General features: G+C 41.2%; 2 protein-coding genes across 2 annotated transcripts; both read left to right on the forward strand.

Moving 5' to 3' along the window:
* The first annotated feature begins 556 nt into the window (after positions 1 to 556).
* Positions 557 to 7,472, forward strand: si:ch211-136m16.8 (uro-adherence factor A). The gene is made up of 6 exons (XM_026351904.1): positions 557 to 916; positions 1,827 to 6,518; positions 6,620 to 6,815; positions 6,920 to 6,993; positions 7,078 to 7,169; positions 7,257 to 7,472. Exons 1-6 carry the CDS (start codon positions 857 to 859, stop codon positions 7,315 to 7,317), a joined length of 5,175 nt encoding a protein of 1,724 aa, XP_026207689.1. The 5' UTR covers positions 557 to 856; the 3' UTR covers positions 7,318 to 7,472.
* A 442-nt stretch (positions 7,473 to 7,914) lies between these two features.
* On the forward strand, positions 7,915 to 14,288 carry LOC113156790 (mucin-5AC-like). Its single transcript, XM_026352118.1, has 9 exons — positions 7,915 to 8,065; positions 8,536 to 11,878; positions 12,086 to 12,128; positions 12,407 to 12,556; positions 12,682 to 12,771; positions 12,993 to 13,118; positions 13,204 to 13,326; positions 13,666 to 13,737; positions 13,969 to 14,288. The coding sequence occupies exons 2-9, from the start codon at positions 8,627 to 8,629 to the stop codon at positions 14,004 to 14,006; spliced, it is 3,894 nt and encodes a 1,297-aa protein (XP_026207903.1). The 5' UTR covers positions 7,915 to 8,065; positions 8,536 to 8,626; the 3' UTR covers positions 14,007 to 14,288.
* The last annotated feature ends 107 nt before the right edge of the window (positions 14,289 to 14,395 follow it).

The raw sequence follows: 14,395 nt of genomic DNA on the forward strand, positions 1-14,395 counted from the left end.
TGATCACTCAGAACAACAGAGTATTTATTTTGCAGTGAGCTTTCCCTTTGAGAGCACAAGTGTACCCAAACCATCCCAGCAAAGTGCCCCCCCACAGCCTCACAGAGCCACCGGATCCCCTCACTATAGAAGTCAGGCGTTCTCTCTGTAGACGAGGACTTTTGCATTACTGAACTCTCAAATGTCCCTGCACAGTATGTTTAAACACGCCACAGAGAATTATTGCACCATGCATTGCACCTCCACATGTGACAGATGCAATAATGATGAGTGCTAAAGATGTGGTGATGTGGCTAAAGGTGCGTTTTTTTTCTAACTCTACAACACTAGAGCTTCCTTTAGAGGTTTTATTAAACATTATCCACAGTCAAACTACAACAAAATGATTAAAAAGTCACTTTTAAAGACACTAGAAACACAAGCAAGCAGCTGTGGCCGTCAGCTGTTTGTTGTCTCACAGCTGTTTGTGAAGCAGACCTACTTTAAAACACCGACTCACACGTCAGTCGGAACTCATCACTCGTATTTTTATGGTCTGACCAACAGAAGAAGCTCTTCTCACATCCGCAAAACTGTGCAACACGTAGGCTCATTGCACTGGCGACTCACTTGTGGTAACAACTCTCTTCCTCATAATAAAACACCGGACATGTGTCAGTATCAGGAACTGAGCCGTGACAAGCAGCCAATGTGTCCAAACTTGGTGGCGTTTGGGTGCAGCTTGCTGTCGAGGTTCCGATTAACGCTGTGTGTGGGGGGACATTGAAGTGACACACTGGGTTGATTTGCAAACACTGTGACAGCCTGAGGAAATCAAGACTGCTGGACTGACAGGCAGCGAGGAGGAAGTTTAAAGATGGACCCGGACAGCGAGAGTCCCCTCTCCAGGGTGGAGAGGACTTTCTGGACAGTTTGGGTGAGCTGCAGTGGAAACAATTATAATAACTTTATATGTTCAGGTTTGAAGCTGAGAGAGGTGGATGCAGAGTCCTGTGTGTCTGTCACTCACATCCACTGTAGGCTGTATTGTTGTTCCTCTCTCCACCCCCATTCAGCCTCCCCCCGGTTGTGTAGGGGTGTGTGTGTGTGTGTGTGTGTGTGTGTGTGTGTGTGTGTGTGTGTAGGTGTGTGTGTGTGTGTGTGTGTGTGTGTGTGTGTGTGTGTGTGTGCACCTTGAGCACATAAACCCAAACATTATTCCACTGTGGGAAGCATTTTGAATCTGGCTGCGAGATTTCTCAAGACTACATCCTGTATATATGTCATTGCCACTTTGGTTCACTAGAGATCAGTCACCCAGTATGAACCCAGTATAAAGATTTGTGAACCCAGTATGCAGCAGCTAATGACTCTAATTTGAAGAAGCAAATATTCACCAGATGATGTTCACGACTCGCTGCACTGCTCCCAGGCGGACAAAAAAATTGTAGGTTTAAACTAAACAATAGTTTTGTTAGTTCGAGCAGCTGCTGCACCGTATCAGACTCGCAGAATTATTTATGGGGTTTTGGTTTGTGTGCACTGCTGTGCTGAAACAGGAAAGAGTCCTGCCCAAACTGCTGCTGCTATTGTGTCAATAGCCTTTCACACAGTGCTAGGTGAATGGGTGTAGATACACAGAACATTTAACCATTTAGTTTCAATATAATAATTTAGATCTAAGAAAACAAATGCTCATGGTATAATTGGCATTTTATTTAAATAGGCTGATCTAACTGAAGACAACTTCTATAAAAGATGAGATATGTGAACATACATGGAACAAATGATGATTTAGTTAAAAATGAACAACAAATCAACTGTTTTTTTCTACATCTCTTTGTCAGTACTATATAAGTGGAGCTGTGAACAGATTCCTCAGACCAGAGCCCGGCAACAACGTCAGCAGTGATCCCAACTTCTCCCAGGGATCTGCAGATACCAGTGGGCCTGTCAAAAGTGGTCACACAGGGGACGACGCCAGAGGAGGGGGCATCGATGAGGAACAGCCCCCTGTGCCAGCTTCTCTGCTCGAATCATCTAGTACAGTTGATGCCTGGGACACTTGCTTACAGCCTGATGAACAACACAAAACCCAGTTGAACAAAGCATCTGAGGAACACGAGAGCACGACAGAGGAAGAGAAAGGCCAAGCCGGAAATGATGATACAGGACATATCCCTGCTAAAAAAGAAGAAGAAGAAGAAGAAAACATAGAACAGAACTTGTGCACACACAGACAAGTTGAGTCACAAGACAGTGACAAGAATGAAAAACATGCAAAGATAGGGTCACTAAATCTCACAGATGATGATATAATGATTGAAGACATGGACACAGGCATTAGAAAGGACAGTGCTGAGGAGGAGAGTCCCACAACAGAGACACCGGAAACTGATCCTGAAAAAAAGGATGAAACCATGACAGATATCAAAGTTAAAGAGGAAGAGGATGAAATATATGATGAAGATGAACAAGATCTAGAGGCAGAAAACAGTGAGATGAAGTTGTGCACAATCACAGATTATGGTGTAAAAGAGGATGATAGTATGCACATAGAAGAGGAGAGTGCACAGAAGAAGGATGCAGATACAGAGGTGATGTGTGAAGATGCTGAGGTGATAAAGGTGGCTCCTGATATTGAAGGTGAATCTGATGAAGGACACAAAACCCAGCTGAGCAAAGCATCTGAGGAACCTGAGAGCACGACAAAGGAAGAGTACGGCCAAGCAGGAAATGTTGATGCAGGACATATCTGTGCAAAAAAAGATGAAGAAGAAGAAGAAGAAGAAGAAGAAGAAGAAGAAGAAGAAGAAGAAGAAGAAGAAGAAAATACAGAAGAGAACTTGTGCACACACAGACAAGTTGAGTCACAAGACAGTGACAAGAATGAAGAACATGCAAAGATGGGGTCACTAAATCTTACAGATGATGCAATGATTGAAGACATGGACACAGGCATTAGAAAGGACAGTGCTGAGGAGGAGAGTCCCACAACAGAGACACCGGAAACTGATCCTGAAAAAAAGGATGAAACCATGACAGATATCAAAGTTAAGGAGGAAGAGGATGAAATATATGATGAAGATGAACAAGATCTACAGGCAGAAAACAGTGAGATGATGTTGTGCACAATCACAGATTATGGTGTAAAAGAGGATGATAGTATGCACATAGAAGAGGAGAGTGCTAATAGTGAAGACCAACCTGCTGAAGGACACAAAACCCAGTTGAAGAAAGCGTCTGAGGAGCTTGAGAGCAGGACAGAGGAAGAGTACAGCCAAGCAGGAAATGTTGATGCAGGACATATCCCTGCTAAAAAAGATGATGAAGAAGAAGAAGAAGAAGAAGAAGAAGAAGAAAACATAGAACAGAAATTTGACACTCACAGACAAGTTGAGTCACAAGACAGTGACAAGAATGAAGAACATGCAAAGATGGGGTCACTAAATCTTACAGATGATGCAATGATTGAAGACATGGACACAGGCATTAGAAAGGACAGTGCTGAGGAGGAGAGTCCCACAACAGAGACACCGGAAACTGATCCTGAAAAAAAGGATGAAACCATGACAGATATCAAAGTTAAGGAGGAAGAAGATGAAATATATGATGAAGATGAACAAGATCTACAGGCTGAAAACAGTGAGTTGTGCACAATCACAGGTTATGATGTAAAAGAGGATGATATAGATGCTTGTGTGTTAAAAGTGGCTCCTGATAGTGAAGAGGAATCTGATGAGAGAGAAAAGGCTGAAGATCAAATCTCAGCCAGTGAACAACTGTCGGAAGATGACATCAATGTCAAGGAAGAGGCGATGGCTCGTAGAAGTCCAAGTGAGAAAGTCGACGAGGAGGGAGACGACGGCAATGGGAACATATTACATGAGACAGAGCATTGTGAGCAAGAAAATAGGAACGAGGCTGCACACAACCAAGCAATAGATGAAAAGAATGAGCTGGAAGAAGACGTCGAAACAGTTACAGACGGCAGTCAAGACATTTTAATTTTAACTGAACACGTAACTTGCAGCAAAGAAGTCGGTTTTAATGCTAAAACTGAACTGCTTTCAGCTGGATTCACAGATGAAGAACAAGAGGGTGTGGCTAAGATCACGCAAACCAAAACAAGAGAGATGGATGATGCTGGTGCAGCGGTTGATGAAAAACCCTGTGAAATAAGAGCTGATGTTTTAGTGAATGAGATATTTGTTGATCAAGTAGAAGAGGAGAGGCTCACCAGCGAGGAAGACGACAAAAAAAGCCACATGGAAACAGCATGTACAGTCACGCCAGTTACAGTAAAACCTGAAGCCGAGACTGGACAGGAAACAAGCGGAGAGCTTAGAAATATTCCGCTCAGGACGTGTGAAGGCCAGGTTGTTGTGTCGCCGGAGCTAAATCCTCCAACATGTGAGGAAACAAAAGAGGGAGTTCCCGAATATAACAATGAGCCTGGGCCAGATGAAAATCACACTCAAAGGTTCCTGGAAGTGGAGAATTGCACAGAAATTCAGACCGCCCTATTAAAAAAAGAGGTCGAGAGCCAAAAGCCAGAGAGCCTTCAAAACAGTGGCTCTGTCACTGGAGCTGACTATTTACTGGTGAGGGAACACATAGAAGAGGAGAAAGAAAGCGCAGAGGATATTAACAAAGAGAATACTGGAGTACTGAGCCTTATAGATACTGAATTGCCACAGGAAACAGACAAACCACACACTGAACAAATAATTCAAGAACCCGAACTCTCATTTGACACAGAGGGAGGACATTTTTTTGATCACTCAATGAAGACAGGGATCGAACACCCCGAGAAGGAATCAGAAACCCACGATGGCTTAGCAGATGAGCCATGTGAGACAACAACAGTGCTGCAAGATGAGACTGAAGAGCTGTTGGTCGAGTTTGAAACAGACGAAGGGTTGAGTGACTCCAAAGATGCTGCTGGAGAAGTCCATGAGTCAACAGGAGCTGTAGCAGCAGGTGAGGTGCTTGGATTTGCTGATGAAACCTCAAAGCTCCTTGACATTGAAGTACCAAAGATGATGGACACAGGCATCTTTCAAGAATGGGTAGACACTGTTACCTCAGACCTCAACTGCAACATCGTCTCTAGTTTACTAGACGATGTTACTGAATCTGGATTCCTGGAAGAATCAATTGAGACAGAGCCCAAAGTCCTTGGAGACTGTACTGTGGAAATGCAAGATGCAGCGCCACATACGGAAGTAACAGGTTATGACCTTAAAGAGGGGGCAGCAGAAGATGAAGAGCTGAACAAAGATCATATGGAAATTTTAAATCTCCAACTGGTGGAAACTGCAGCTGAGCCAACTGAAACGCTGACCGCTGAATCTGAATTAGACAAAGCATTTGAAATAAGCCACGAAAAGACGTTAACAGACACTGAAGCAGCTGATGAATTAATGACAACTGAGTTCAAAGCAAATGATTTGGCTGTGAGATCAACAGAAGAAATGGCCAAACCTGTGACACAGTCAGGGGAGAGTTATGCAGAAGAAGTAAGTGGACATCAAGATGTGATTGATGAAGAAATCCTGGACTTGTGGATAGAGGCAGTGTCATCAGAAGATGCTGATCAGAGAAAACAACAAGAAGGGCCTGAACTCGGACAACAAACGGACACCACAATAGATGAAATAAATGAGAAAGAAGCTGGAATATCATCAGTGCAGACCGAGACGGAGAACGAAGATTCAGAAGAATCTGGATTAGTGAGTGACAAAGTATCTTCTCATGAAGTATCTTCATCAACAGCAGAATCTGGATTTTTGGACCAGTCTCTCACCTTCGAGTGGGACGCACTAACTAGTGAAACCCAGCCACTGAAATCAACTAGTACTGAGTCTTTTCAAGACACTTGTGATGTGGTGGCTAGTATGTCAGAATCAGCAGACAGCTCTGAATTGTCTGAACAACAACCCAAGTCTGAATCTGAAGATGTGTTGGTGGTGGAAGCGGCAAAGACAGAACAGTCACATCTGAAAGAGGAGGAATCCATCATTGAGACTGGATTTAGCACTGATTCAGGAGCTGATGCAGGACATCAAAAACAGGAATCATATAAATCACAAGAGAAATCAGATGAAGACCAAGTTGAATCATTGGAGACTGAAGTGGGATCCCAGAAAGACACTGAGGCTGAGGTAACAGATATTGAAAATAAAATTGACCTGAAAGACGATGAAGAAGTAGACGTTGAGTCACAGCTAAAAGTGGAGAAAACAAAAGTTGAAGATGAGGCTCTTGAGATAACTGGGTCTGACTTTCTTGCTGAAATCAAACACAACGAACCTGGACCGCCTGAACATGGCTCAGAGGTTTCGTTAGAGGAGGGAAACTGGTCAGCGAAAACTGGTTCACAAGGCGACACCAGGACTGATTCTGGGAAGCTGTTTAAGTTGCCATTTCCAGAGGAGCCGAGGCCTGAGTCAGAAGATACTGCAGAATCATTACCTGAGCTGAACAGTGCTGAGGTGTCGGAACATTTAACGACCAAGTCTGAGGATCTGTATGAGGTATTGTTTCTAAAATATCATATTTAACCATTAAATATAGATACATAATCAGATAGTATTTATAATAAAGATGGTGTGAATTAAAATGCTTTTTGTTGCAGGTGGATGGTTCTTTACTGGACGTCACTGCACAAAGGTCAAGAATTGCTCTTAAAAACCCCCGCGTAAGGCCGCCCAAAGATCCCCGCTACTTGTTAAATATGCCCTCATTGGAACCCACACCATCGTCACATCTGCCACTCAAAGTCCCTGCAGGTGTACCTTTGGGAGGCTTGGGCATTGGAATAAAACTGCCTGGTAGGTCACTTACTGTACGACACATGGAAAGCCACTTGACTGAGCCTTTCACTTCTGGTTATTGTTCATAATGTGTAGATAATATCACACCTTTTTGTTTTCAGGACTTGGTGCTGGTTTCCCGGCTTTAAAAAAGACACGTGTGGTGAAAGAGGAAAACAGTCCAGAACCCTCAAGGGTACTATTAATAATCAATAAGTACCATACTTCTTCCATCCGGAAGTACATGTATATCATTATTAATATGTCACTATATCAACAGGAACCTCAGACAAAGCCAGAGGACAAGGGTGACATTCCCAAGCCAGATGAGGCACCACAGAAACCGAAATGGATGCCCCCAAAACATCCAGGGTAAAGTCTTGCTGTATGGACATTATAGAAGCAGTATGTGTTGTGTGCTGTGTCTCAATTTTAGTTTTCTCATTCTTTTCTCCCCAGATTTGGAAATCCCCTTATGTCTGAGCTGAAAACCAAACTCAAGAAAACCACAAAAGAGTGAGAAGATGAAGTGCAATGCGTTTTGTGAATATCAGAATATAATATGAATATGGATTTATTTTTGGTGTATTTATCAAACTGAATACAGTGATGAGATGTTTATCATGTCAGTGACTGTGCTACATTCAATTTTTGTAATAAAGTGTTACTAAAGAAGAGCTGTATTTTCTTGAACACACTGAACAAAAAGGTAAAAGCTAGCTTATCTGGGTTTTTAGCAGATAGTCACTGAGGCCTTGATTGTCAAAAGCTAAACTAAAACAATACACAACAGATGTAAGATTGTGTCATTTTGTGCCCATGATTATGTCTTGGTCTGTTTGCAACTGACTGATATTGATAATGAGAAAATTCCCTAAAATAGAATTTCTGTTAAACATTTATCCTATAGACCTTTAGACAGATGTAAAGTTAAAAGCTAGACCATAATAAAGTGTTAGTTAGATTTCTGGGTTTCACAATGTAATTTAACAGCAGCAGAACTCCACCAGTAGATGGCAGTGTAAGCCCAATTTACCCTTGAACAACTTCCACGAAGAAGAAAGTTTCGGCTGTGATTGGTTGGAATTGTCCAATGAAAGAGACGGAAGTTGGTATTTGAACTAGAGCGGTGGTTTCTTCAACTTTGTGATGTTGTTTTATCGTCTTAGGTTAGTGAATTTGTGTTGTATTAAACAGACTTGAGTCCAGAGTAAATCATTTAAAGTATTTTCACAGACATAAACATCCAACAAGAAGTCAATGCTGTGGTACGTAAGTCTTACATGTTTAATGTTACCGGACTAACGTTAAGTTAGCTAGCTTAGCTTCGTTACTTGACGCATTAGCTAGCATCTGTAAACCCAACATACTGTAGATTTTGACAGCAGCAAATAGAAATAACCCGTGCTATATGTGATTATTGTGATGTAGTCCCGATATAACTGTGTCTAGTGAATGTTAACACTATCTTATTTTAGACCGAAGTAACGTTAAATCGATGTCAATTTTGTAATAAACGTTTCTGCTGTCATTATTTAACTGCTGACATCCCTAAATCATTGGGTGTAAGTTGTGTTGTGATTTCCCTTTGTGTAACTTATCCCCTTGATAAATGTTTGTGCTTCAAACCACGGTAATTCAGTGGTTAAATCAAAGCAATAATTGTGACATACGGACTCACTGTAAAATGACATGGTCTGACAATGTAAAAGCTTTAGTTAAATGTTTTTGTCCACAGGCTGGAGGAACAAGGAGTCTGTGAAGGCACCTGGAAAATGTGTAAAGTCTGAGTTTTTCTCGCATGAAAGCAAAAGCAGGAATTGTCTAGAATGGCCAATGAGACAGTGCAAACCTCATGTATTCAGGAAAATTCAGAGGCTGATGAATGCAGAGAAAATATTGCGCCAGAGGTCACTGCTGGAGCTGGGAAGCAAGTCCAAGTAGGAGACGTGACTGGATGTTTCTCTGCACAAACAAGTGGAGAAAACAAGACTCTCTCTGACACCTGCACTTTTTCAACCCCAGCTCCAACAAGCAGCAATGGAGGAGTGAAGGCAAAATCGAGGCTCTCTGGTCTCCAGTCTGCTCTAACCCCCATTTTAAAATACCTAAACATTGGCAATAAATGTTCATCTCCAGAACCTGTGAAACATGGTAACAATCTTCCCTGTTTTCCATTTAATCTTAACCCAGCAAATTGTCAAAAATCAGCAACAGGTTCCAGCCAACATACCAACTCCCGTAGTCATTTTGTACAATCACTGGGTGACAAGGATGCTTCCGTGTGCTGGCTGGATGATGAATACTTGCCAGAAATTACTCTCCTTGATGTTACATGTGATTCCACAATGCAGCTAACTAGAAATGATTCAGCTCTTCCTGACAGTGCACCTGGAACGCCTGGAACTACTAGATCTCTGAACGGCACATTTACCACTCGCCAGCACCTCCATTCAAGTTCTTCAACTGCTCAAAAACTCTGCCATCAGAAGAAGATACAGGCCCTTCTTCAGTCTGATACAAGCAGCCCTAAAGGGGAGAGAGAAACTACAGATAAGGCTCCTTCAACCTCTCTGAACACAACTGAAACTTTGCTTGTAATGAATCTGAATAACACAGTAGTTAAGCCAAGTGGTTTGGGTGATGTTCAGAACATTACATCTGATAGACCGTGTATTCAAAAACCCTTTGGCAGTACCATTTTAGAAGAAGCTGGTGCTAATGCCCTTTTTCTTAAAAACAAGAACGGTATAATAACTCAAAGGAACTCAAATGAAAGTCACCAGAATAATATAGGAAAATCCTCGCCTTCCAGGATCTGTAACGCCTTCACTATTACTAAAGGTAACCATTCAGGAATCTCCTCTCCAGACCTGTCAAACTATACTGAAACAATGGCTGTTATAGACCCAAATGTTAAAATAGTTGACACCCCCATGAGGGCAAACGCTCCTCTGCGTTGGCTGGATGATAGATACTTCCCAGAAATTACTCTCCTTGATGTTACTCATGATTCAGAGTTTTCACCGGGAGGAGAAATGTCCTCTATGGAGGTCACACAGGATGTTCCACCAAGTGATAATTTAAAAAACAACACCCCATCTGGAGAGGTCATTGAAGAAGTTATAACTCAGCCCAGCAGATCAGACATAACTCAGGGTGACGAATTCTCTAGTACGTTTGGCAGTGTCAACCACACTAAAAGCCCATTTAGTGAGCAATCTGACAAGTGTGCAGGAGAAAATTCAATGAAAGTTTCTCTAACTCAGGATATTTCTATGAGCAGTGTTTTGGAGAACAGCAGGACCTCAACAGAGCCCAGTGAACAAAACATTGTGAAGAGTCAAACATCAGCTGAGGACACACTTGGTACCCATCCTGCTAATGTTACTCATGACATAAGCTCCTCTAGTGACATGTCTTCTCAATGTGCTGCATCACAGTTGTCTACTTCTGATATGCAGTGTAGTACTAGTTTAACAAATGTCCCCTCTGAGCTTCATGGTGAACCTGTTAAGACCTCTAATACTGTGGTAATTAAAAATGAAGAGCTAATTACCAGCCATGACACTGAGGCGACCAGCAAAATGCCACAGCCAAGCCCAGAAACAGCTGGGTCTGCCAACAACACATTTACCATCGTCCAGTCTACCAATGTGAGTGCCTCCACCAATACAAACACTACTACTAAAATACCCAACGCTCTGAATCAAACATTGGATCTTTCCCCATCTAATGGGAACAGTCCCAAAGTGGATAATGACAATAAAGAGGAGGCTAGTTTGGCCTCTAAGAACACCACTGAAGCTTCCCTCAGAATGGGCCAAAATTGCTCAGTTGATAAGGGGAACAGTCCATGTCATGTGCAGAACACCACTTTTGATCATCATTCCCCTCAGAAATCATGTGAGAGTACTACTTTACAGGAAACTGGTCTCCAGAACAACACATTCGATAGTAAACCTCCATCTAAACAGAATGGCACAATAACTTTATCAGAAGTAAACTCAAGTGATAGTCATCAGAACACTCTGGACAAGACCTCTCCTTCCAAAGTTTGTAACCTAACCTTTAGCCCTAAAGACAGAAATTCTGACGTTCATCATCCTGAACCATCAAAACCTGAGGAAACAGCTAGTACATCCAAACAGAATAGCACATTAACTTCATCAACAATAAGCTCAAGTGACAGTCATCAGAACACTCTGGACAAGACCTCTCCTTCCAAAGTTTGTAATCTAACCTTTAGCCCTAAAGACAGAAATTCTGACGTTCATCGTCCTGAACCATCAAAACCTGAGGAAACAGCTAGTACATCCAAACAGAACAGCACATTAACTTCATCAAAAATAAGCTCAAGTGACAGTCATCAGAACACTCTGGACGAGCCGTCTGTTTCTAAAGTTTGTAATCTAACCTCTAGTCCTAAAGACAGCAATTCTGAAGTTCATCATCCTGAACCATCAAAACCTAATGAAATAATAACTAGTACAGAACCTAACGTCAAGATGTTTAATACCCCGGAGGTCGCAATTGAAGCAATTTCAGTTGTAGCAGCAGCATCTGAATCTGGACGTCATGAATCTAAGGATCAGTCACAACCAAGTCTGCCTATGATAGAATGTCTTTCTGATACTTTGGGCCACCAAAGCATGGATACAGGAAACGGCAACGCAAAGGCATTTAATTTGGATGACACCCTAGATTTAAGGGTGGATTCTCTGGTTACTTCAACACCTATGCCCAACTGTAAAATGTTTAGCTTGTGCAGTGAACGAGAGGATTGCAAAACTTTAGGGGCACAGAAAAAACTGTATGGGGATGGCGCTGGCAAACCCGTTGTTCAGGTACCTTCAGATGTTCCCTCAAACATTGTCTGTGATCGAAAAACATTCTTGACACAACCTGCCGCCAAGTCTCTTCTGCCGCCTTTGAAAGCTGCATGTCAGCTGTTGAAGTACAAAACAGCCTCCACACTTCCAGGAAGGTTTGAGCCATCGACATCAGGCCTGCCCATGACGAGACAAAGAACCCAAGCCGAAGCTTTGAGGAATACAGCTGCTCCTGATCCAGCCCAGGGGGTAGGATTTGAATTTTTAGTGGCATTTTGTTATTAATTTAGTGGATATTTAAATTCACTGTTTCTGACCTCGGGAGCCAGTTCACCACTCAAATGAACATAGTTGTCCCTTGTAATTTTCATCTGTTAAATTTGAAAAAGTTTTTATTAATGATACCAGACCCAGAGTTTGCCAATAAGAGGTTTCCTCTGTCCTCATATATTTCAGACCTCAGGGATAAGTTCCTACAACTTACGTGCTACAACTACAGGTAAGCAGTATGCGCTTGTTTTTTAAAATTGTCTTGCTAGATTGCAGTTCCAATCTTTTTAAACACGTTAAGGGTTAATTTATTAAAAATACAAAATAGTGAGCATCAGTGTCGTCTGTGAAATTGATAAATAAAATGAGTTTCATGTGAAACTCATTTTGTTAGACAAAGACTGTTCTACTCTTGTTTGATTATACTTCAGTCTTTTAGCTATTATTACCCTCTAAACTAGAGGTGTATTTGCACACTCTCTTCACTGTTTTTCCCTGTGCTGTTAGGATTAAAGCAGCCGACTTCTGGCTTGACAAAACCACATTTGACTGCCATACCATCAGGCATCCAGAGAGCTGCACCAGGTCTCAGACCACCATCGACAAGAAGCAACACACCTGCTTCTTTAAGTACTGACAAACTCCGTGGTCCTACAGGTACTTGTACGGCGGTGATGTACACTAATGTACATGGTACATAATAATAAATCAAAGGTATGATGAATAGATGCAACAAGATAGATTTATTCATTTATTAATTGATTTTTTTTTTACACAAACAGCTACTAATCCTGTGGTGAATAATTCTCAAGCAAAGAGGCATCCTTTAACCAGAGGGGAATCTTTGCCAACAGCAAAGAGGAAGAAAATGGGTAAATACTAAGTTGTTATATTTTAAATATATATATATATATATATATATATATATATATATATATATATCGTAGCTGACGTTAGACTTGAATGGTTCGTACTCACACAGACACAAACTGACAACACCTGTTAAGAAATTATTGCAATGTTCAGATATAGGGTTTTTCTGAGGATGCAGGTAAATTATGTCTAACCTGTAATTTTTTTGCCATCTTTTCAGAGGCTCCCCTAACATCCAGTGCCACTGAAGCTCCGGCTTCTTCATGTGATGCTGCAAACAGAACTAAAAGCCAGAAACATCCCGTAACCAGTCAGAGACCTTTGCCGGCTAAAAGCAAGAAGGACGGTAGGTTAAGATTTGATCCTACTCTTTTGTTGTACCATGGAATTGCCTAATTTACTTAGCAGTGCTGGTACCTGCTGTTTATCAGGTGCTGCAGTACCAGCCAATACTGCTGAAACCTCAGCACCTTGTGATGCTGCCATTCGAGCCAGAGTCCTGAAACAACCTGCAACCAGCCATAAAGCTGTGCTACCTAAACCTCCTGGCCATGGTAAGTTTAAGATGGTAAAACAGACAGTTGGGGCCAGTTGAAGTCTCCCAGCTCTTGATTAATTATACTTCTGATGTTAGGTGTCATTTGGTGTATTCCCTAGTAGAAATTTTAGGTAGTCTATTCATTTACATTTTAGTTGCTGGTATACTGGGTGAGACAGGAATACATTGCTGACGCATATAGGGCCAGAACACCACAGTTACCACATAGCATGTCCTGGAAATATCATGAGAAAAGTTAGAAATGATCCAATTACCATCAGTTATACAAGTCTGAATCACAGTTAATACAAGTATATGGATGATTTGACAGTGTCATGTTTCACATTGTATTCAGGATGTGCCAAATGTATCGAGTTTGAAGAACAACTCAAAATGAAATCAGAAGAAATAAAGCAACTGAAAGAAGGTATGACTCTAAATTAATTTATTAGAAATTATAAACATGTTCCCATGTGTAATCAGACATGTCACTGCTTTTTACCTGCCCTCAGGTACGTTTTCACTATCTCACTTCCCTTTAGGTTTAGTGTCATTTTTGTCTGGTCTTAAAATTGTGACTGTTCCAGTGTCAATTTATTGTGTTGTGTATGTTTTAAATTTGTTTTTATTAATGCAGTTTTTTCTTCATTTTCTATAGAGTTGCTGAAATACAGTAAACAAGAGGAAGAATGCTGAATATTCTAGTAAAATCCCAATGTGATTATTGTATTTTATAACATAACTGTTGATATTAAAAATGTTTACAGTTTCACTGTAAAAATATTTTATTCAGTGAATGGATTTGAATTATATTAAAGCATGTAACACGCTCTTACTCATTGAAGTCATTTTTTACATGATTTATTGTATGTATTGGTTATGTTAGACTAGCTTTTACATTACAGGATGTGGTCTAATATGTTCACAGTAAAACAACAGATAGTTTTCCAACCACCTGAAATGGATGCCAGTGGAAATATCAATAGAAGATGCTGAAATAAAGATAATGTGCATGTGTGTAACATTACATTATTGTCCTAGTGTACATAACCTCTAAAACATCTTGGGGGGGGGAGAAATACTAG

The sequence above is a fragment of the Anabas testudineus genome, chromosome 19, assembly GCF_900324465.2.
Source record: "Anabas testudineus chromosome 19, fAnaTes1.2, whole genome shotgun sequence".
NCBI lineage: Eukaryota > Metazoa > Chordata > Actinopteri > Anabantiformes > Anabantidae > Anabas > Anabas testudineus.